Below are 23,277 nucleotides of genomic sequence, written 5' to 3'. Positions count from 1 at the left end.
ACATTTGTTGTCTTTTTGTTTCAGTCTGTCTCTTTATGAGGCATCCCAGCACTGCTGAATGAAATGTCAAGATAAACACAAGAAATGATGACAAACATAAAAACAATTAAAGATATAAGATGAGTGAGAATAAGATGATGCAATGTATGTGTAAATATAATATAAATAGCAATATAATAGCAATAAAAGTGATCAACTTGTAGTGATTGATTGATAGAAGGTGCATCTGTGACAGTTCAGTTACACACTTAAAGGTCTGTGTTGTGCCTTTCAGCTCTACATGACGAGTAAAAGGTCTCTGAGGAGAAAATGTTGAAGAGATAAAACATTTTCAAAAGTGAAAATGCTTCTTACTTTTTTATGCTTTAAGGATGTGTTCATGTTAGGCTTTTATTTTGTAAGAAATGTCGATATTTCCGGTATTGTTGACGTAATGTAATGACTTGACACAATGTTGTCACATGACTGTCACCCAGTCCTGACTCTAACCTGCTCTGACATGAAGAAGAACAGATATGTAACTATTATATGTGATGTGTTTGTGCTGCTGCAACATGAATCAGACAGATTATAGAAATTTGCAGCCACAACAAAGTCTGCAGTCGTACAAGATTCACAGAGCTGCTCCTCTTCCTGGAACTACTCTCAGCTTGATAAGCCCTCCCTCTTCTCTCAAACACAGGAAGCTCCACCCTGCACATGAAACTCAGACAGCTGCCATTATTTAGAGTGAAATGGCGCAGAAAGGACCTCAGCTGGACCGAGAGACTTTCTCTTGTCCGATCTGTTTGGATCTACTGAAGGATCCGGTGACTACTCCCTGTGGACACAGTTACTGTAAGAACTGTATTAAAGACCACTGGGACACAGAGGATGAGAAGAGGATCTACAGCTGCCCTCAGTGCAGGCAGAGCTTCACACCGAGGCCTGAGCTGCTGAAAAACACCATGTTGGCAGCTTTAGTGGAGGAGCTGAAGAAGACTGGACTCCAAGCTGCTCCTGCTGATCACTGCTATGCTGGACCTGAAGATGTGGCCTGTGATGTCTGCACTGGGAGGAAACTGAGAGCAGTTAAGTCCTGTCTGGTGTGTCAGGTCTCTTATTGTGAGCAACACCTCCAGCCGCACTTTGAATCCCCTGCCTTTGAAAAACACAAGTTGGTGGAGCCCTTAAAACATCTGCAGGAGAAATTTTGCTCTCGTCACGATGAGGTGATGAAGATGTTCTGCCGCACTGATCAGCAGTGTATCTGTATTTTGTGCTCCATGGACGAACATAAAGGCCACGACACAGTGTCAGCTGCAGCAGAGAGGACTGAGAGGCAGAGAGAGCTGGAGGGGAGTCGACACAACATCCAGCAGAGAATCCAGGACAGAGAGGAAGATGTGAAGCTGCTTCAACAGGAGGTGGAGGCCATCAATGGCTCTGCTGATAAAGCAGTGGAGCACAGTGAGAAGATCTTCACCCAGCTGATCCGTCTCATGGAGGAAAGACGCTCTGATGTGAAGCAGCAGGTCAGATCCCAGCAGGAAACTGAAGTGAGTCGAGTCAAAGAGCTTCAGGAGAAGCTGGAGCAGGAGATCACTGAGCTGAAGAGGAAAGACGCTGAGCTGAAGAAGCTCTCACACACAGAGGATCACAACCAGTTTCTACACAACTACCCCTCACTGTCAGCACTCAGTGAGTCTACACACTCATCCAGCATCAACATCCGTCCTCTCAAGTACTTTGAGGATGTGACAGCAGCTGTGTCAGAGCTCAGAGACAAACTACAGGACGTCCTGAGAGACACATGGACCAACATCTCACAAAGACTGACTGTAGTGGATGTTTTACTGTCTCCTCAGCCTAAAACCAGAGCTGACTTCTTAAGATATTCATGTGAAATCACACTGGATCCAAACACAGCACACACACATCTGTTATTATCTAAAGGGAACAGAAAAGCAAAAGCAGTGAGAAAACAGCAGTCTTATTCTGATCATCCAGACAGATTCACTGACAGGTTTCAGGTCCTGAGTCGAGAGAGTCTGACTGGACGGTGTTACTGGGAGGTGGAGCGGAGAAGAGACGGAGTTTATGTTGCGGTCACATACACAGATATCAGCAGAACAGGGAGCACAAATGAATCGAAGTTTGGATTCAATGACAAATCTTGGTCATTATATTGTGACACAATCAGTTTTAAGTTTTGGTACAACAACATCCAGACTCCCGTCTCAGGTCCTCTGTCCTTCAGAGTTGGAGTGTACCTGGATCACAGTGCAGGTATTCTGTCCTTCTACAGCGTCTCTGACACCATGACTCTCCTCCACAGAGTCCAGACCACATTCACTGAACCTCTCTATGCTGGACTTAGAATCTGTAAATTTGGAGCCACTGCTGAGTTGTGTAAACTGAAATAGACAGAAGACATTTAAGGGACACTGAGTTAAATCATTCTCATATTGTCTTCATGTTTGTCGCTGATTGTTGTGTCATGTCTTCAGCTGTCAATCAAACTTTGTGGGCGGTACTTTGCCGCCTCCTGGTTTGTTGCTGTGTAAATGTTTGAGGTGTTTTCAGGTGACACTCCTTCCTGAGTCTGTTCAGCCACGGAGGCTCTCACTGCTCCTGATGAGGCCTGTTGACCTCCACTGATTCTTCTGGTTATTATAATGTGAGCGTCTCTGTGCTCTAACTGCATGTTGAATAATTGTACTGATGTATTTGTATGTTGTTGTTTCTCTTCCACTGCGTGAGTCTTCAGAGAGAAAGCAGCACACCTTCATTTATTACAGATGTTTTGTTCTAAATGTTTTTTTTGGTCTGAATCAATTTACAAATGAGGAACTTTGAGCTTTTATGAAGCTGTAAATATCCTGATCATAATCAATAAGGAGATGATTGATGAATGTGTTGTTGGTCGCTGAGATTCTGCTCAAACAAACTGTTGAGATGAAGTGAATCTGTTGATGAAATCACTGAACTAGAGTCTTTACTGATGGGACGTGTGAACAAACTGAAGCTTCACATCATGAATAAACCAACATGAACAGAATTTCTTCTTGTCGTCATTTCAGGGTTTCAAACAGAGCTGATGGAGAAAATGTGCGTGTGGCTCCACCTGCTGTTATTTTAATGACAGAGGAAAATCTACACTGAATAACTTCTGCACACGTTTTAATATTTACCTTCACTTCAATGAGCCTCTGCAGTGTGATACCTTCTTCACAACATACAGAAGTGATGTGTTGACATACTGCAGTACTACTTCTAGTATAATACTATCAACACACTGCAGCCAGTATTCTACTATTCTAGTACTCTAAATGAACTGTAGAACATTTGCTGAATTAAGAAGGTCCAAATAATGCAGAATGAGTCAGAGACAGAGTTTCACAGAGTTTATAAAGTGTCTCCAACTCAACAACTCACTAAACTGACACATTTGTTAAGGGAGTCTGGGGACTTTCTCCACGGGGACAAAGAAGTCGCCTATATTGTTCCTGTTTAGTGTCTTTGTAACATGTGACATGTTTAGATCAATAACATGTTTCTTCTTTCATAAATGGAGTGTAAATGGTGAAATCAGTGTAAACAGTGTGTTCAAACAGCTGATCAACGTTGGCAGGTAAGACTTTAGCACTTTAGACACAGAAGCAGACAGGCTGGTACAGACATGCTGCCACAAACTGACACTTTTTACAAGGAGACAAACAACTTCAGCTTCTGGTTTAATGCTGAATTTACAACAAGGACACAATGAGTCAGAATCTGTCAGAGACACAGTTTCATAGTGTTTATAAAGTTTCTCTTCAAGCAACAATTCTTAAAATTGTACAATATCCTAAGGGAGTCTGGTGTTGTTGCAGTTAGTAGTTCAATGGTCGGATCATCATCAGTCCTTCAGTGGGGCCCAGCTTGACTCATTTCAGTCCACATCTCTGTATTGTTTCATTTTCTTCAACATCTTCTAGGTTTTTCTAGTCACTGGATATCTGAGTGCTGTTTCTCAGCATGTCTTCATATGTATTAGCACGTAAAATGTATTTTGGATAACTCTCCGAGGTATTTATCTACATTTGCCTCGCTGATCCTCTTGTGTTGTCAGTAAAGATGAGGCACTCTGACAGACAGTGCTTCTCCGTTGATGTCGCTCGTTGAACTTTTCTGTAGGAATAACTGAAAATCAACCGTCTCCAGCTCGCAACGATGAGCCGAACCACCAGTGGGATCAGCAGCAGGGAGGCCAGTGTGACGGTGATCATGAGCCAGGCTCGTCTGTGGAGAGAGGCGAGAGTGTAGATTGGAAAAACTTCATCAAAATGCTGGTTAGTTTTTTTTTTTTTTTTATATTTTTTTGGTCTTTTGTGGCTTTATTGACAGGACAGCTGAAGAGTGTGACAGGAAACAGGGTAAGAGAGGAGGAGTGACACGCAGCAAAGGGATCCAGGCCGGGAGTCGAACCTAAGACCACTGCAGAGCCTCGGCACATGGGTCGCACGCGCTACCAACTGAGCTAAGCGGCGCCCCGTGCTGTCTAGTTTTTAAAAAGTCACACCGGAGATACAGCATGATACCTTTTTTCCCCATAGAAGTTGAAAAAAAGAGAACGGCTGCATCTTTGCAGGATTTTACAGGTTTGTTAACTTCTTCCTCTATGAAATCTGGTCATTTATAGTAAGTGCAGCACTTTAAAAACAATCAGGCAAAAAAAAAGGAGCAACAACATAAACTGTCTTGCCATCTGAAGACTTTGGTGATAATTAGATCTGACAAGTACTCAGATGGAAGAATGAGTTCGGCCATGTTTCTGTTTTGAACAAATACTTTGCTTTTGGTTTGAACTGATGCTGATGAACTTTACTGTTGGCATTGTCGCCCCCTGGTGGTGATACTGAGCTGTGGGACGAAGCCTCGCAGGCATTGACCCTTCACACTTTCACCCTCAGACGCAGTTTAACGTTTTGACTGACTGACAGCAGGATATCAAAATAACATGAACAAGTCAAACTCTGTGGAGGCAGATTGAACTTACATTCTGCCCCATGACACAAACTCTGGTATACCGTACTTGCAAAGACTCACTGACCACATTCACGTGGCCGCCATCACCCTCTGAAATCACACTCGAGGTGCGATGCTCAAATGTCGGACAGCTGTGGGCACACGAAGGGAATCTGTCGCATCGTAACCATTCCTCCACTTCCTGATTGATTAACAACTATGACAATGGAGGGATATTGAGCCATATTTTAGGGTGAAGCAACATATTCCACAGTTTCCTGGTTAACATTACAGTTTGATAGTGTTACATGATACGATATGAAGGGACCAATCGGACGTGTCTTCGCTGTCTCTTCAGAAATGTTCTGGTGAGTTCAGTCAGTAACGTTAACGTGACATTCACTGAAACACATATTACTGTGTGATGTTCATATAAATTACATCCAACATAAAAGTATATTTCTGAGCACTTCAGCAGTGAAAGTTGGATTCACTTCCAGGCTTGAATAAATGTGTCCAAGATGCACGCTGATATCTAAGAATCAAGTCGCGCCTTTCCTTTCCTTTCCTTTCCTTTCCTTTCCTTTCCTTTCCTTTCCTATCATGTAACACTATCAAACCGTGATGTTAGCTAAGAAGTGGTTGAATGCTAACGTGTTTTTTTTCTTGAAACACAGCCTGATGTCTCTCCACATTCTCGCTATCACACTTGTCCTTTCAGTTGCTGGTTGATTGATGGAGGAGTGGGGAAATGATACTGTACATCTGTACGACGTGCAATGTGGAACACAGCAATACGACATTTGAGCTTCCCATCATGAGCAAGAAGAGGAATATGGCCGCAGTATGAATATTGTCGGTTGATCAGTACCAATCATGAGGCGGAAGAGAGTTCTGGTGTTGTTGCTCCAAGTCTGGTGGCAGATTTCTCTCAAACACACTGAATATAAGTCTGGATGAGGAAAATATTATGATGAGAGTCACCTGACTCCACCTTTGTCACTCACTCTGATAGGTAAGGTTCGTCTCTGTGAGCCTCCTCCTGTTGTCTCCACAATGCAAACATCTGTTTAGCCAGACACTGTCCTGCTGTGGAGGAGTAAACACCTGCACAAAGAATCAAATCATATGAAATCTGAGCATCAACTCCAGCTGTCATGTAGATGTGGTGTGGTAGAGACAGTTCAGTACAGCTGGTGCGTCACCTCCTGTTAATCTACCGCCACTGAGGGAGGAGCAGCTTCCTGTCCGCGGGTCACATGGACACTGGTCACCACACTGACATCTCTCAGCACAGGACAGCCCGTAGAGACCTGGAGGACACACTGACAGAGACAGGAGGATGTCTCGGAGTCGCCGCTCTCTTCTAGAGATCATTTCCTACCGACAGGAAGCGCACCCATGAACTAATATGTTCCTTAATTCATCAATTTATGACCCCAATGCCTTTTTTTCTCTACAGTGTATTATCCACGACTGCCTAAACATCAATAACTCCAGTATACACTCTACTACTATTACTTTACTGTATTGTGTATGTTTGGGACATTTTGCTTCTTCTTTAATTTTCGTGTCTCTGTTTTGTCTCTCCACGACTGGAAAACTGGTCAGCTGTTGAAAGATACATTTTTCAAACAGTTTAACGGCTTGAAAACAGCAGATTTAGTAAAAATGTTCTGATGAATCCAGCTTGTAACTTGTAAAATACAGGAACACCTGGAAAGGAAGTCTGTCGTTCAAGGAAATTAAACCCATATTTGATGAAGGAGGCTAAATATCTACAGTATTTTAACCTATTTCAACCACAGGATGTGAATAAAGCAGCAATATTTTCAGGTCGAACTTAACAAGATATTTCACACAATAAAAGACTGAATATATGTGTGTAGATCAGTGGCCCCTCACACTGGTGGTAAGGAGTCACCCTTTTTCTTTAAAACACAACCTTTCAAAATAAAACCATTTCAGCCTCTATGAAAAATAAAAATATTACTGTTATTGTTTTCTACGCGGCATCCTGCTCTCCTACCTTGTTCACAGAGGTTGCCATGGAAACCAGGAGGACAGGTGCAGCGTCCGCTGACGTGGTGACAGTGAGCGCCGTTAAAGCATACGCAGGTGTGTCTGCAGCCGTCACCATAGTAACCTGGCGAGCACTCTTCACCACGGACAGAAAAGAGAAATGATCAGATGAGAAAGTTTCCTTTTTGTTGTGGGATATTAAAATGTGTTGAGTTTTTAATCAATTCAACTTTTCATTCAATAAATTAAATCAATTAATTCGACCCTTTATTTAAAGTGACAGATGAGACGAGGCTGCTGATCACCTTGGCGGCAGTTCTTTCCTCTCCATCCAGCAGCACAGACACACCCATCTACAACACAGACAGACAGACAGACAGACAGACAGGATTCATGAACCTGTCAAACCTGCACATGTTGATGTTCAGATCTGTCATCATCTCTAATGTGGACATGATGACTAAGAAGGTGAAGACAAGTTTCAGAACAAGACAAGACACAACAATTGTTCTAATATCATCATATCATATCAGATGGTGATATACACATTAATGTCACCATATATAAATCATATATGAACATGAAGGAAGTTGCCCTATTGTCTCTAAACCTCACAGCTCACATGTGTCCTTAACAACTCTGTAAGGAAACTTTCACACTATGTAAGGACACTCCCACACACTGTAAGGACACTCCCACATTCTGTAAAGACACTCCCACACTCTGTAAGGACACTCCCACACAGTGTAAGGAAACTTTCACACTATTTAAGGACACTCCCACACTCTGTAAGGAAACTTTCACACTATGTAAGGACACTCCCAAACTGTGTCACACTATGTAAGGACACTCCCACACTATTTAAGAACAGTTCGACTTGTAAAGATTGACCTCAGGCTGATGTCATTTTTCTGAACCTACCGGACTGTTCTACTAGTTGTCTTGGCCTATTTCAGTCATTATAAACACATTACGGATGATTATTATATCAGAAATCTCATTGTGCTGATGATTTGTAAAAGTACCAACAGTCATCATATAAACATCAAGGTATTTGATCAAAATATCGTGATTTGAGATAAAAAAGTAAATTGCAAAACAGCCTGAAATAATACAGTGATATTATTTAAACACACTCCAAAATCTCAAAGGCCTTGTCCACAAAGCAACAAGCAACTGCCTGAACAGTTTAATGACAGCGTAACCTGAACCTGATGGTTCTGTTGGATCTCTAAATCACACTGCACACTCACCGGCAGTGCAGACACCGTGAGGACCGCAGGCTGGCGGCCGACACACCAGAGAGTCACAGGCGGCGCCCTGCCAGCCGTCCTGACACCGACAGCGTCCGTCCACACAGTCTCCGTGTCCGCTGCAGTTTGCCGGCTGGCAGCGCCGCGGGTGAACGCACAGGATGGTGGAGACGGGTCGAGCACAGCACCACCTGCTGTCAGATTTACTGGAACAACGACAGAGCGGGTGGTGAGCACGGAAAGACACATTTAGATACATTACACTAATATTTTAGAAGTATAACCACTCATTGTTACCACTTACTATCACACATTTATTTAATTTATAATTTACAAGTTCACAAAGTTCTTTACAGGGCAAGAAACTTTATTTCGATGGAACCTCAATGATTTAAACAACATATTATCCACAACAGAGACAAGGCAGAATCACAGAGTCAAGTTCAGGTCAAAAGCCGGATATACTGAATCTTTATTCACATTTTTATAAAAGGCTGCTGAATCATCATCAATAATCTATTAGACGACACTGGACGTCACTTACAAGACAAGCCCAGCTGCTCTCTGTCTCAGGCCCATGTGACGACAGGTTCTGGGTCCGGCCCATCACCGGTCCTCTCATGTTCAGTTTCTCTACTCACATTCAAAAATAAACCCAGAAACAAACGACAGCTGTGGGAGCCAGAAACTGAGACACTGCAGTTATGTTAATGTTATTGAGCGCATGCATCATCTGAACCACAGCCGGTCCTGGACGTCTCTGAGGGAAGTGAAGCAGTGTGCTGCTCTTTAAAGGGGAACGCCACCACTTTTACCCTCATTACTTTAGAAATATTACTGCTTAAGTAGTGAAAAAGCCTTTTGTGGCTCCAGAGGAAGCTGCATGTAATCTGCCTCTAGTGATGTCACTCAATGGGTAAGTTGCATTGTGGGTAATGTAGGCTCTAGGTTTTGAAAATGAAAAAGAATACATTGAATAATGAAAAAGGGGATATCTTTGGTTCTGCTGTAACAATTTGGATTTTTTGTGTTAAAACAGTGAGTGACTGCTTCTCAGAAACTGCTGCCTACATTACCCACAGTGCAACATATCCACTGAGTGACATCACAGGGTGCAAGACATTGCAATTCAAATTTCATAAATAATTCTGCAGATTTCTAATTTTTTTCCTCACTATTTTTATCACAATGGAGAGAATTTGAAAAGAGGGTCCAACAAAGAATATCTAAAGACTGTTGTACATTAAAATGCCGACCTTTAACCCCTGAACGAACACATACAGTATAACACAGTTCAACTTTAGTTAGCTCACCATGGGTCGGGAGGGTAGCTGACCAACGTGCCATTGATCACAAAGCTGGAAGACCCGCCTCCGTCCAGATTAATAGCATTGATCACTCCGTGTTTCTTCAGGAACTGTGCCACCTCCCAGAGATTCATACTGCTCATGAACGGACAAAACAAGTCACCATGAAAGAAGAAACAGAGAAACATTTGCTAACATGAAGTAATGTTTCACATGCAGCTTGGATTTAGCAAAAGTAAGAGGAATGCTCGTGACTCTGTGAGGCTCGTTACACCCCACAGAGCAAAAACATCAAGAATGAATGAATGCTACCCTCTTTCCAGGGTCTTTCCCTCCACATGGAACAGGACCAGGTTACCATCTGCATCGTGACCCACGACAGTCCTCGCTGACAGCACGTCCACAAAATCACGAAACACCTCTGTCAGAGTGTAAAATCAGATAATAGAGCTCTCTTCAAATGAGGATTTGCTGCTTTTATCTAAAAACATCCTGTTTCACTACTTTTATAGACTAAGCCATGATCACGAGTGGTGAGAGGTTTGTGACTGCAGACGAAACCTTGATTATGTCACCTGACTCCAGCTGGAGGTTCTTGGGTCCCTCGGAGGTGTGAATGTTGAAAATGTCTGAGTGTGTTCCTTAAAGTCACTTTATTAAATCTGCATTGACTCTTAGTATCTGAAGCTTTACCCTGGTCGACCATCTTGTTGCACTCAGCCTTCAGACTCTGGTTGATGTAAACCTCGCCGTTCCTCAGCAGCCACACCACCCCGCTGACCAACTGAACAAACGGGTTGGACCGGTCCAAAACCTCTTCCTGTGATAAATACCTGGAGAGAGCGAGAGAGAGAGAGAGAGAGAGAGAGAGAGAGAGTTGTATCTCCTTGTATTTGTCACTTTTTGTTTTCTGTCAGAACCGCTCTTACCCGAACACCAGGCTTCCATCCTTCCTGATGCCGAACTGGGCGTTCTGCACGCCCCCGCTGTCCCTCACCCTCCTCCCGTCGCTCACCACGTTGCCCACACACTGGTCGTTGATGGTGTTGAAGAAGCCGGCGTTCTGAGCGTACAGACATCCAGCGGCCGCGGCCGTCTCCTCCACTGTCGCCCTGCGGCTCTTCTCACAGCCGCCCGGCCCGCCCGGCTCCATCACCGACAGAGTCCTCAGTGGGTCGTGGACCAGCGCCATGTGACCTGGAGACACTGATTCTTATTTAACACTTGATCCACTTATTCCAGCAGAGAACACACCATTACCACTGAGTCCGCCACTGACCGTAGACCCAGCGGGACCTGCCCGAGCTGTCTGGTACTTCTGATATGAAAACAGTCGACTCAGCTACTGGGAGTGTATTGTGGCTGCTGGACGGCCAGGTCTCGTACGTGGTCCCGCCATGGCCCGGAGGCTGGGAGACACTGACATGGTGGTGAGAGTGGGAAGGGCCATGATCCTCCACGTACGGCAGCAGAACGTCTTCATCCGTAGAGACTCTGTGGAGAGAAAACATAAACACACTCAGCTGTATGTGTCCTGTCAGCAGGATGACTCCCACAGACAAACTACTGACCAGCCGTCTGACAACATGAAGATAAAACTGTAATCTAATAAGAAAAGCTGCTAATCGTACCTCACAAGCCGAGACAGATGTCGATAGTTTCAGGTTTAATTTGGTTTTAATTCTGATTGTGGATTTCTGGAAATCCAAACGCACAGAACTCTCTGCCCTCTACACAGAGAGGCTAGAGAGCTTTTAGTTCTTTGGGGTTCACATCTCGGCCGACCTCACCTGGACCACCCACGTCTCTCATCAACACCTGCAGACCCACTTCTATCAGTGAGCGACAGAAATCCTCCTGACCTGCTGCTGCTGCACGGTGTGGTTCTCCAGCTGCACAGGACAGGACAGGAACTTCTCACCGCGGCTTCATTTGACTAGCAAAACATCTCACCTTGCAGATTTTCCCTCCAACAGCCAAACATGGATGCACAGCAACACGAGGCCCACAGATCGGCGGGTGGCTGAACTCGTTGCCATGGTTCTGGGGGTTCTGGTTCAATGTCAGTGTGTCGGTGCTGTCGGTTGGAAACACACAGAACAAACTCTCAGGTCCTGGCAGGCTGCTGGTTGGTTAATTATAAGATGAGTTTGAGAGTCCTGCTGCTCCAGATTCCTGTAACGTATCACAACAGTGTTGGTCATTTTACAGGTATTTCAAGTTTTAGGTTATTTGGGCGTGCGCGCTGGTAAGAAAAGAAGGAGGCCATCTTCTCTCTCATCACACGTCACCAACAAGGAGCCTGGAACTGTTTGTACATGTTTGTTTACACCTAAACACACTATGGTGTGGAAAATGAGTGGAGTGACCCTTTAAACTTCTTCCTCTTTGATAACTTTGGAATAATTGATGTTTTCCTGCATGACGACCGTGGACACATCGTCAGAGAGTGGAGACAACACTGCAGTGACACAACTCTCACTTATTTACACTGCCACTGTGTTACCTCAGCCCAGGGTGAGGAACCACCTCACCTGATACCACCTCACCTGATACCACCTCACCTGATACCACCTCACCTGATACCACCTCACCTGATATCACCTCACCTGATACCACCTCACCTGAAATAACGTCCAGCTGAAAGGGTTCTTTACCTTTCTAAACACAGCTTCAGCATCAGGCTGGTCAGATAGTGACAGTGGCTGCTGAACTGGAGCTGATGGCAGTTTGTGCATTTCATCATGTTTTGTCTGTGTGATGGTTGGTAGTTAGATTCCCACCCTGTCTGTCCTGCACTTTGAGCTCAGCAAGCAAACTTACTAACCAAGTTTGTTGTAATGGCGAATGAAAAAAACGTATTATCATTATATAAAAAATCACAATAAGCACTAAAATAAGCTAATTTGCGGTTCTAAACATATTCAGGTGTTCAGTGTCTGCTCTGACGTCAGCTGGGAGGGACTTATGCGCGAGGACTGGGCCGTCTGTCGGGACGGGTCCACTGCAGAACCACAGTCTCCAAAAGTCTCCAACACCGGAACAAGTCGCGAGATGTTGCAACAATGTCGCTAAGTTGGCGACACACACACACACACACACACACACACACACACACACACACACACACACACACACACACACAGGGAGCAGTAGGTGAGAGGGGAAAGGCAGAACCAGGAAACATTAGAACAACCAGGCTGCCTCAGAACCGACAGCAGGATATTTAAACCTCCGTTGGACTGACAGGAAGTCAGTGTGAAGTTCTGTGAACTGGACTGATGTGATCTACCTTCTGGGTTCTGCAGCAGTTCTGAAGTCTTGTCCTCATCATGGCTGACTGCAGCAGAACTGTGGCCGATGTAAAGAGCCTCATGGAGTCCTTCAGTGGTTCCGGTCCCCAGCAGATGACAGAGTTCTACGACCGCTGGGCTCCGACGTACGAACAGGTGAGTGACAGAGACCTGACAGAACCACCACAGAACTGCTGGGTCCAGGGCGTCGAACATGACTCGACTCGGTCTGGATCCACGTTTACTGGTTCAACCAGAACCTTCAGATAAACTGTGAAATAGGGGATGAGAGTGACCCGGGTCTGAACTCTGGGCTCGTCATAAATGTTCGAACTGGGCAACAGAATCAAATATCACAATTTGTTTGACTAAATATCGCGACAGTTCAACAAGTTCTGACTCCGAACTCCTCAAACACAGCAGCTGTCGGTCTGTGGCCGTCGGGTCACACATGACGTCAGACCCTTCACCTCTGCTGTCGGGTCAGACATGACGTCAGACCCTTCACCTCTGCTGTCGGGCCAGACATGACGTCACACATGACGTCACACATGACGGGCTCCTCCGTCAAGTTAGCAGGAATATGCCACCTGCTCCATCAGCTAGACTTTCAAAATAAAGACTGCAGGTTGCAACAGTGATCACACACACAGTACATCCGGTTTCATTTTCAAAATAAACTTTGTGTAGTGTGCCATGACTTTTGTGACGTGTTATGTGTGTGAAACATGTAACGGGTCGATGAGCACTAACACATGAACTGTTAACAGGATACAAACACACTGAACTACAGACCAGCACATCTGGCTGTAGAGTTAATAAACTCCAAGTTCAGCGGGAGCCGAGAGGAGGCTCAGGTTCTGGACCTCGCCTGTGGCACCGGACTGGCCGCTAAACTGGTGAGAAAAAAACAGACACACAACAGTTGACAACAGCATTTATATGTCGTCATTCAGACTCAAGGAATGGAAAAAAGAAAAAAAAACATACAAAATACACTTTTATGTGTTTTATTTGAGTTCAGATTTCTATTGTGGACATTTATGCTAACCAGCACATATTTAATCAGTCTCATTTGCATATTTAAGCTCAGTTTGTTTATTTAGTTTGTTCAGCCAATGAAGATCTCTCTCTTCTCATTAACATTTCTCCAAAAAACTACAGACTGCTCCTTTACGACAATTACTTCTTGCATATAAAAGTTTTGTGATATTTTATGCTGAAAGGACGACACAGTTTATACTGTTACTTATTTTACGTGTGGCGGACCCTGCCACCTGTCTAGCTTCAAAGCAAGAAGAAGTACATATTTCTGAGTGTGTAGCGTCACCCTGCAGCCCTCCCTGGTTCTGGATGCGTGACCTGAGCTGCTCCACCTGCTCCCTCTCTGACACCTGCTGTTGGTGCTGTTTGTGTTCAGATGTCTGAACTGGGCTTCAGGCACTTTGTGGGTGTGGACTGCAGTAAAGGCATGCTGGACCAGGCTGCCAAGACCGGACTGTACCAGGACCTCAAACTGGCCTCACTGGGAGCACAACAACTGCCTGCAGAGGCTGGTACACACGCACACACACACACACACACACACACACACACACACACACACACACACACACACTCAGTTCACTCACCCGTTTTCCTGGTTTCAGGTACGTTCCATGTGGTGATGATCATCGGTGCTTTACATGAAGATTATGTTCCGGTCAGTGTTGTCAGGGAGATCTGTGACGCCCTCAGACCAGGTAACAAGACTGGTTGCATATTTCCAATGAAATGATGATTATGACGATTTATATCAGAACACAACAGGCAAACAAATAAATGAATAATTACTTCAAGTTTAATAAACTATGAAAACAATCAGGGGTTTCCAGTTAGCAGTATGTAGGTCCATTTGTCCTGGACGACACTGAAGGACCATAGTCTGCTGACATCCTCTGTGAAGAAAGAAGAAGAAGAATGTTTGTTCTCTCCTAACCTGTCGATGTCAGCAGCAGATGTTTGTGAACACACTGTTTCAACTGATCCAACCAGTGAACCAGTAACCACAACATCACCAGACTCCCTTAACAAATCACCTGATTTTAAGAGTTGTTGAGTAAAAACAAACTTTATAACGTAGTGAAACTGTGTCTCTGACAGATTCTGACTCATTGTGTCCTTGTTGTGAATTCAGCATTAAATGAGAAGCTGAAGTTGTTTGTCTCCTTGTAAAAAGTGTCAGTTTGTGGCAGCATGTCTGTACCAGCCTGTCTGCTTCTGTGTCTAAAGTGCTAAAGTCTTACCTGCCAACATTGATCAGCTGTTTGAACACACTGTTTACACTGATTTCACCATTTACACTCCATTTATGAAAGAAGAAACATGTTATTGATCTAAACATGTCACATGTTACAAAGACACTAAACAGGAACAATATAGGCGACTTCTTTGTCCCCGTGGAGAAAGTCCCCAGACTCCCTTAACAAATGTGTCAGTTTAGTGAGTTGTTGAGTTGGAGACACTTTATAAACTCTGTGAAACTCTGTCTCTGACTCATTCTGCATTATTTGAACCTTCTTGTAAATTCAGCACACTTTAACGGGAAAATGAGTGGAATGACCCTTTAAACGTCTTCCTCTTTAATAATCGTGGAATAATTGACGTTTTCCTGCAGGAGGCTACGCCTGCATGACGGCTGTGGACCCATCATCAGAGAGTGGAGACAGATACAGGGCGTCTCTGCAGAGAGAGCTGCAGCTGATGGAGGAGGAGGGACTGTGGACTCACGTCTCCACCCAACAGATTGAACGATACATGCTCGATGTTTTTGATGATCATGATGACAAGCAGGGCGAGCGGTACTTTCAGGGGACCATGTTCCTGTACAGGAAGTCACTGGACTAGAGTCCATGTCCACAGTTCTGTATATTTTTAACACCACATATATCACTGTATACCAGCTCCCTTGAGAAACCAGGCTGCTATTGGTCAGAACTGCTGGACTGTGATAAAAATATCCATATAAAAATAAAAGAAGCAGTAAAATATAATAAAAAGTGGTGTGTCCCATTTAGTAACACAGTTCTGCACTAGTCACTGCTGGGTGTTTCCAGAGTGAATGTCTGTCCAGTGTCCAGTTTAAAATTGATGGTACTCTTGAGGAAGAGACATCCTCGACTGATTAAATCAAGTTTGTTTTATTTAGGCCTGTCAAGACCCTAAAAATCCATTCACAATAAAATAATATGGCGACAAACTTGAACTTATTGAACAAAGTGAACAAATTACCTGGCAGCATCTAAAAAAATACAGCATGTGGGTTTTTTTTTTTTACGGATTATAAATAATAAAGACTCGTGTGAGATGCCAGAGGAATGTTTCCGACTCTTATTTTGGCGGCAGTGTCGTGCCGTTTCCGGTCCTGTCAACGCGGACATTTCTCTGTAACTTTTTTGTACATTTAAACACAAAACAAAAACAAAAAATAAACAGTTTCATATATTTTTCCGGCATCATTATGTCAATTGTTGACTTACAGCTTCTCGGCATATATTAAAAATACGCTCCTTTAAATCCAACAGAGCGGAACGTAAACTGTGCCGGTTGGCAGGGGGAATGTTTTTAACGTGACACAAGCTAAGGGTGACAGTTGAAGGGGAACATGGCATCTAGCATCAGTGCTAAACATGGATTGTTAGGGAGTAAAGCCTCGCTGTATCTCGCTCTGCACAGAAACATACCACCCGGAAGTCTTTGGGTCCAAAGAGCAGCGAGCAGCGCGACGACAGACCCACAGATCAATGAGAAGTACTGCCTGGACCTGGTCCGGTGGGTCTGACTGGACTCAGTGCTAACAGCACTAGCTAGCTGAAGTTGAGTTAGTTTACATTTGACAGAGCAGTTATAATCTGCAGTTAGACACTCGTAGACAGATGTAGAAGTCGTGTACATAGATAATCTACACATTTTTAATGCTCTAATTATGTTTAGAGGCAACTTCCCCAAACCAGACTCCATTCAAATATCCGGTTGAAATACAGAAAACCTCATATTTCGTAATACTCACAGTATGTTTTTAAAAAACTTGATATGCTGCGTTAATGTGTTGTGTTCAGTGTTCAATTCGGCCTAATCAATAAGTTGAATATGCGGTTTATTTTATCTGTAAAACTATGTAGAAGACATCACTGAGAATGATGTAACTCTCGAACAATTATAAAGCTCTGGCTAAAAGCTGTTGATATTAATAGGGGCTTGTTTTTAGTGAGAACAAACTGCATTTCAGTGTTTTTAATCTATTGTTTTTGGAGAAGAAATAGATAATAATAATAAAAAACGTTTAATATTGTACGAGCCAACTTACATTTGTGGCTCTAAAACTACAAAGCTCAGGGAAAAGTAGGAGGATACTGTCAAAGACATTATGCAGAAGAAGCTAAACAATGTAATTAAGAATTACACCCGCTGCATCTCCTCAGTCTGTGTCATCCATGTCATCTTCCTCCTCAGGTCCAGAGACTATGATGGCTTCTTGTCCTCCCTCCTCCTCCCAAAGGAGGCGCGGCGCTCCTCTTTGGCTCTGAGAGCCTTTAATGTGGAGCTGGCACAGGCAGGTACTCCTACAGCCAGGCTGGAGGGAAATGATTGCTGATTTTATAACTGCTGTCACTGTTGCACAACAATATAATGATAACGGTGTTAAGATAAAGCCCTAGAGTAAAACATATTTATATACAATGTCTAATTTCTTATTCTAGTTCTTTCCAAACCAGCTAGTCAAACTGTTGTCCTCCTGTGTTTCTCCTCAAGGTGAAGGACTCAGTTTCCCAGAAGACCATTGGTCTGATGCGAATGCAGTTCTGGAAGGCGGCCATAGAAGAAATCTACAGAGACGATCCTCCGAACCAGCCGGTCAGCGCTGAGCTGTGGAGGGTAAATGTCAAACCTACAGAGAGCAGAATGTTAAAGTTTTCTTTCAGAAACTTTACGATCACAAGCAAACGTTGTTCAGACGTGACGGTACTGTATATTTTCAAAAAAGTATTTTACTGCTGCCTAAAAGAACATGAAAGGAAGCTGCGTCAGTTCTTTCAAATGTATTAAGTTTGAATGTTCCTTTTAAAATGTGCCACACAGTCACAGCAGACTGAGGGACATCAGTGTGATCAGTGACAGCGTGGCTGATGTGTTTCAGGCTGTGAAGAAACATTACCTGACGAAGAGGTGGCTGCTGAGGATCATAACAGAGCGAGTAAGACACGCGTCTTCATTAAACTCACCTTCCTACAACATGTGGTCACCCTGATGAGAGCTGACGTAACGTTGGACGTTACTCTGAAAACAAGTGGTCTTAAAAACGGTCTGTTTCACCAGGAGAAGGATCTGGATGACCGAGCCTACAGGAGCCTGCAGGAGCTGGAGGCGTATTCAGAGAACACACAGTCGTCTTTGATATACCTGCTGCTGGAGTGTTTAGGTAAGAACAGGTGAGGCCGGCGGCTCCAGGTAGCGTGAAGAATAATTCCAATCTGATGAAACACCTGTTGAACATCTCTCTGGTTGTTCTGCAGCATTTAATAAGAATGAAATACGTTAGGTTAAGATAAAAGTCAGGATTTAGTGTTTGAGTGATGAAAACTGATGAGAAAGTCTTATTATTTTGATTTCAGGCTCCAACAGGAAAAGTAACTCTGTATTTTCACCTTCGTCAGGGGTGAAAGATGTTCATGCTGACCACGCAGCGAGTCACATCGGTAAAGCTCAGGGAATCGTGACGTCTCTGCGAGCGACTCCTTATCATAGCAGCCGACGGAAAGTCTACCTCCCCATGGACATCTGCATGCTGGTGAGTAGACGCTTCACACTGATGTCGAGGGTTCAGTGTCTGCCAGGAGAACACCTGAGTCTTGGTACCTAAACAGAAATATAAACATGCTTCGTGTTTGACCTACAAGCCAGAACACAAAGAGACTCATTTTACCATCACATGACAGAAAATGTCAGCAAATCTCCATATTTGAGAAGAAAATACTGAACTTTTGGTAATTTTTTCATTATCTCCTAATCCACTAATAATCTCTGCTGCACACTGGACTCCTTCAGCTCCGGTTCTGACTCCACTCGGCTGATTTAAACTCTGAATCCTTGTTCCCAGTGATGACATAAGAGGCCGGACATCCTGCCTCCACACATTTCACTGACTCACGGCTCGACTCTGACATGATGTCACACGATATCCTGCTCGGAGCGCTAATGAAATTGTCGTCCGTCATATACAGACGAGGATCGTTACACAACCACCATATGGAGAAAAAAAGCCTCAGATAAACAAACCATGACATAAACAATTTGCAACCTTTGTCTGGGCCATCTGTCCCACACAGAGAACAACAAGCTGCTGCTGCTGGAGGAGCTCAGGGTGGAGGAGGTGGAGGAGGTGGAGGGGATGTATTTACTGTTCATTTATATTTTCATTTGAGCTGCTGCCTGGAGCTCACAGACTCTGCTCTTAAAATCTTCAGCTGGAGGATGACTCTTCTGACCCGAGGCGTCACAGGCGAGCGCGCTCACCTCACGTCACCTTCACTGTGCCGCCTGCAGAGGGCGCCGCCGACACACTGAAACACCCTGCGCACACACACTCATGCACAAACCATTCAGTCCATGTTTACATTCAAAGTTTCCAGTCAGCTGTGCAGACAAACAACAGATGGAATCATCTTCTTCTGTGATACTCTGCTGATCTTTAACGACAGAGAGTCACAGAAGAAACCGACTGAAGAACCTCGCTCGTTTAAAAAGATCCAACAAATCAAAAAGTTCTTAATCTTTTAACTGTGATGTTATTTTTAATCCTAGATTACAACTGAAATAGCTGGATACTTGCTTTAAAACAGAAAAAACAGCCAAGAATTAAATTTAAATACTCCAAAACTTCATTTAAACGTTGCTGAATTAGCTGTTAGCACTTCCTGTTAGCAGTGAACCTGTAGATGTTCAGACAACCATCACTGGATCACTGTGATACTGAAAAACACTTAAAAACGTGATGTTTCTCGAGCAGGTTCTGCACATCTGACGAGAGGCTTTTTTGAGGATTTCTAAGTAGATTCATGGAGTCATCTTCTCCTCCTCCTGATGATATAAAGTTGGTCGGTCCAGCAGCAGAATGACACGTTTCCATTCTTCCTCCTCTGTAAAAAAACAACAACAAAAAACAAATTTCTCTTCTTCAGCTTTCCTTCTGTTATTACCTGCCTCATATTTTGGACCTCGCCGCAGCCTTCATCAGCCCTCAGGCGATATCTGCAGGACAAACAGGAAGGAGAGAAATTGGCCGGTTATTTTGGTCCCATATTAAAGGAAGTGATGAGGTCAGAACTCTTCACCTGAGAGGCCGACTGTAGTCATCACAGGCTGCAGGTCTGGAGTGTGCAGAGAATAATAAATGTAGGTCAAGTTAAATGAAATGAGTCACCAAATATTTTGATCATCAGTTCATCATTTTAAAAGGGAAAATCTGAATTGTCTGCCGCTTTCTGCTTTCCTTTGTTGTTTTTGATGGTGAAAGAAGATTTTACCCAAGAAGGTTTCTTTATTCACCATCAGACCTCGAGGCTGCTCCTCACAACAGAAAGATGCTTGACAGTTTCCTGTCGACGAACCCTGTTTATGTCAAGTATCCAAACGTAACTCATGAAATACATTCTGAGTCATTAAAGCCAAATAAAGCTCCAGGAAGTTTTTTATTTCAAGTTTCCACCTGCTCCAGAGTTCCAGGAATAAAGGTTTTTGGACGTATTTTTCAAATAACGGCTTTTGGTTTAACAAGCGTCCTCGTTACTCTTTCGATTATCTTCTCGATTAATTGATCAGTGGTTTGGTCCATAAAATGTCAGAACATGTCGATCAATGTCTTGTTTCACACACAACTCCAAAGAGATTCAGTTCACTGTGACCGAGGAGGAAAGAAACCAGAATATATTCACATTTTAGAAGCTGAATCAGAGAATTTTGAGTTTTAAGTTAAGAAAAATACGCAGACAGATGAATAGATTGCTCAGATACTTGGAGATGAATTTAAAAGTGGACGACTGATCGATTGGTTGTTGCAGTTCTGAACAAATATATTGAATATTATAAGTAGTGAACGTCAGTGGAATGAGGTTTTTCTCAGTCTCGTCCACATTGATCTAGCACCAAATGAAATGATGGATCAGATTATGATTCTGTTAAAGAGGATCAGAGTTGAGGGCTGAATGTTTACCCCTGCGGGGTGGTGCGGGGGTGGCGTACCCTGCAGCACGATGTCACACTCCACCGCTGGAGTAGCAGAAGGCGACCCGGAGCTGTTCTTCCTACAGAGAGGCTTCGGCTCTGGTGTTAAGTGGAGCTAAAATGCATCCAGCTGAACTGGAGAGTTATGAAATGCTGTTAAAGTGTTTTTGTTTGTCCGTGTGTGTCTCTGCAGCACGGAGCTTCTCAGGAGGACTTCATCCGCGGCAACCGCGAGCAGAACGTCCGGGACGTTGCGTACGACATCGCCAGCCAGGCTCACGTTCATCTTCAACATGTACGTTGACTTTACATCAGACATCAGATGTTGCTCTGTCGTTATTCTTCCACACCAAACTGGGAGAGAAAAACCTTTATTTCAGGGTCCTCAGGAGTTTCTTGGATGTTCAGGACAAATTTTAAACCCAGTCCAGTGAAAAATAAGCGATCGGTGAAGCTAAACGTTCACAAACAGAGAATCGGTGAAATGATTCGTTTTAACTTCAGAAACATTAACATGGAAACAAACATAACTAAAAAAAAGTATTTAGAGTACAGCAGCAGGATGTGACACGGACCACTGAATTTAATAGAAGTTTTAATATTAAAAATCTAAAAGCACTGACATGAACCAGGAGACGCTGGGTGAGTTGTTGTGGAATAACCGTAATGTGTTTTTCGTCTGTCGGCTCTGCAGCAGCTGTCGGCTGAGACGAAGGCGATGAAGTGAATTCACGTGACACTCGAACGCCTCTTAAGACACTTAACAAGTGTCGAAACAGCAGAACTAAACGGTGCGCTGTTTTCTTTCTAAATAAAATAGGTTTTCAGCTCGCAAATTTCCTCAGCCAGCGTACGGCGAGTGTTCAACATGTCCCAGATGTCATTTTGTACCAACAATGAAGCTTTGATGAGGTTGAAACTAATTGGTTTGGAGATTTATTAGCCGCCACCTACAGGCCTCTTTGAGTTTTTATTTATTTATTTTTTTAAGAGGCTTTTTTCATTAAGCTGCTGCCTGAGCATTCATCAGCATTCATATTCTATTGGAACCTTGTTTATACCAATTAGGACGGTTCGTCAGTGTCGGAGCATGTGTGCTCACAGTCGGCTCGAGGAGGATTTTCTCCCTCCCACATGTTTCTCCGTGTTTACTGTTGACTTTCATGTCGTCCTCTCCTGACTGCAAGTCAATTAGGAAAACCGCTTCGCTAATTAACTTAAAAAGAACAGGAGATGAGTGTTATACGCATGTTACGCCGGTAATTAGAGTGTCTAGTGGTCCCTGCTAATCCTGTTAGCATTGTCAGCTACTTCTTTGAGGCACTGGGACATCAGGAAGCTGCTGAACTCACAATATGGATTTTTTTCTGCTGCTCAGCGTCAGAATAACAAGACACTTTTATTTTTAGCAGGAGCTGAAGGTTTCCTAAAATTAAAATTAATTAAAAACTCTACAGAGCAGTTTAACATTAACAGACACTCTTCAGCTGATACGAGATGTCGGAGCAGCTGAAACCTTTTTTCTCGCTGCTCAGCTTGTTTTGACATTTTGACTTCTTCCTGACCTTAAAAAAAATGGACATGGGAATTAAAATCTGTTAACTCTCTGAATAAAGCAAATAAAGTTTGATGTTAAAAAATTAACAAACTCCTGTTACGTTAGCTTCTCTAATTTCTTTATCAACTTAAAGGAGACATATTCTGCTCATTTTTAGATTCATAATTTTAATTTGGGTCACTACTAAAACAGGTTTACATGCTTTAATTCTCAAAAAGACTCATCAGTTCTCTCATTCTGCTGAGTGCCGGAGCTCTGAATTCCTCCGGCTGTCTGAAACGCTCTGTTTTAGCTGCTGTATATTTAAGAGCCCCTCCCCCTGAATACCCAGTCCTCTGATTGGTCAGTGCACACATGCTTGAGCCAGCACTGCTAGCAACAACAAAGCAGCTGATGAGACGTTTGAGGAGCATCGTTTTCTGTGGGAGAGAGGAGAGTTTGACTTTTTTTTTTTTTTCAACTTTCACCTTTTACTGGCACAAGAACAAATCTAAAACACTGAAGGAAAAGGACAGAAAGTTAAGGCGCAGAATATTTTCACACGTAAATGCTGTTTGAGAAATGTAGCCGGCTCAGTGTGGAAGCATTCTGACGTT

The 23,277-nt window shown here is 43.5% G+C and overlaps 4 protein-coding genes across 8 annotated transcripts in view; 3 read left to right on the top strand and 1 right to left on the bottom strand.

Moving 5' to 3' along the window:
- Positions 1-446: 446 nt before the first annotated feature.
- Positions 447-3,042, top strand: LOC119006023 (tripartite motif-containing protein 16-like). Its single transcript, XM_037074329.1, has one exon. The coding sequence runs from the start codon at positions 735-737 to the stop codon at positions 2,403-2,405; it is 1,671 nt and encodes a 556-aa protein (XP_036930224.1). The 5' UTR covers positions 447-734; the 3' UTR covers positions 2,406-3,042.
- A 669-nt stretch (positions 3,043-3,711) lies between these two features.
- LOC119006022 (N-acetylglucosamine-1-phosphodiester alpha-N-acetylglucosaminidase-like) lies at positions 3,712-13,000 on the bottom strand. Of its 4 annotated transcripts, XM_037074325.1 has the most exons (13): positions 12,864-13,000; positions 11,525-11,648; positions 10,851-11,065; positions 10,501-10,768; positions 10,265-10,404; positions 9,884-9,992; positions 9,578-9,706; positions 8,265-8,470; positions 7,317-7,364; positions 7,019-7,147; positions 6,195-6,314; positions 5,997-6,096; positions 3,712-4,263 (listed from the first exon to the last, which is right to left on the bottom strand). In XM_037074325.1, exons 2-13 carry the CDS (start codon positions 11,608-11,610, stop codon positions 4,059-4,061), a joined length of 1,755 nt encoding a protein of 584 aa, XP_036930220.1. In that variant the 5' UTR covers positions 11,611-11,648; positions 12,864-13,000; the 3' UTR covers positions 3,712-4,058. The 4 variants fall into 4 exon arrangements, with proteins under 4 accessions (XP_036930220.1, XP_036930221.1, XP_036930222.1 ...); XM_037074326.1 differs by lacking the exon at positions 12,864-13,000 and having other exon boundaries at positions 11,434-11,572; XM_037074327.1 differs by lacking the exons at positions 11,525-11,648; positions 12,864-13,000 and adding an exon at positions 11,203-11,378.
- LOC119006036 (methyltransferase-like protein 27) lies at positions 12,675-16,215 on the top strand. The gene is made up of 5 exons (XM_037074364.1): positions 12,675-13,020; positions 13,635-13,763; positions 14,285-14,420; positions 14,514-14,606; positions 15,521-16,215. The coding sequence occupies exons 1-5, from the start codon at positions 12,904-12,906 to the stop codon at positions 15,748-15,750; spliced, it is 705 nt and encodes a 234-aa protein (XP_036930259.1). The 5' UTR covers positions 12,675-12,903; the 3' UTR covers positions 15,751-16,215.
- Positions 16,216-16,355: 140 nt separating this feature from the next.
- ndufaf6 (NADH:ubiquinone oxidoreductase complex assembly factor 6) overlaps positions 16,356-23,277 on the top strand; it is an 8,752-nt gene continuing 1,830 nt past the window's right edge. The window contains exons 1-7 of one of the 2 annotated variants that reach the window (XM_037074346.1): positions 16,356-16,674; positions 17,356-17,455; positions 17,656-17,778; positions 18,041-18,097; positions 18,220-18,322; positions 18,558-18,691; positions 21,317-21,418. In XM_037074346.1, coding sequence (XP_036930241.1) covers positions 16,508-16,674; positions 17,356-17,455; positions 17,656-17,778; positions 18,041-18,097; positions 18,220-18,322; positions 18,558-18,691; positions 21,317-21,418 — 786 coding nt within the window. In that variant the 5' untranslated portion in view covers positions 16,356-16,507. Of the gene's footprint in view, positions 16,675-17,355; positions 17,460-17,655; positions 17,779-18,040; positions 18,098-18,219; positions 18,323-18,557; positions 18,692-21,316; positions 21,419-23,277 lie in introns of both variants that reach the window. The other variant, XM_037074348.1, reaches the window with a different exon arrangement.

Source organism: Acanthopagrus latus, chromosome 17 (genome assembly GCF_904848185.1).
Source record: "Acanthopagrus latus isolate v.2019 chromosome 17, fAcaLat1.1, whole genome shotgun sequence".
NCBI classification, from domain to species: domain Eukaryota; kingdom Metazoa; phylum Chordata; class Actinopteri; order Spariformes; family Sparidae; genus Acanthopagrus; species Acanthopagrus latus.
Note: the sequence above shows the minus strand (reverse complement) of the source record. Positions and strands in the feature narration are given on the sequence as shown.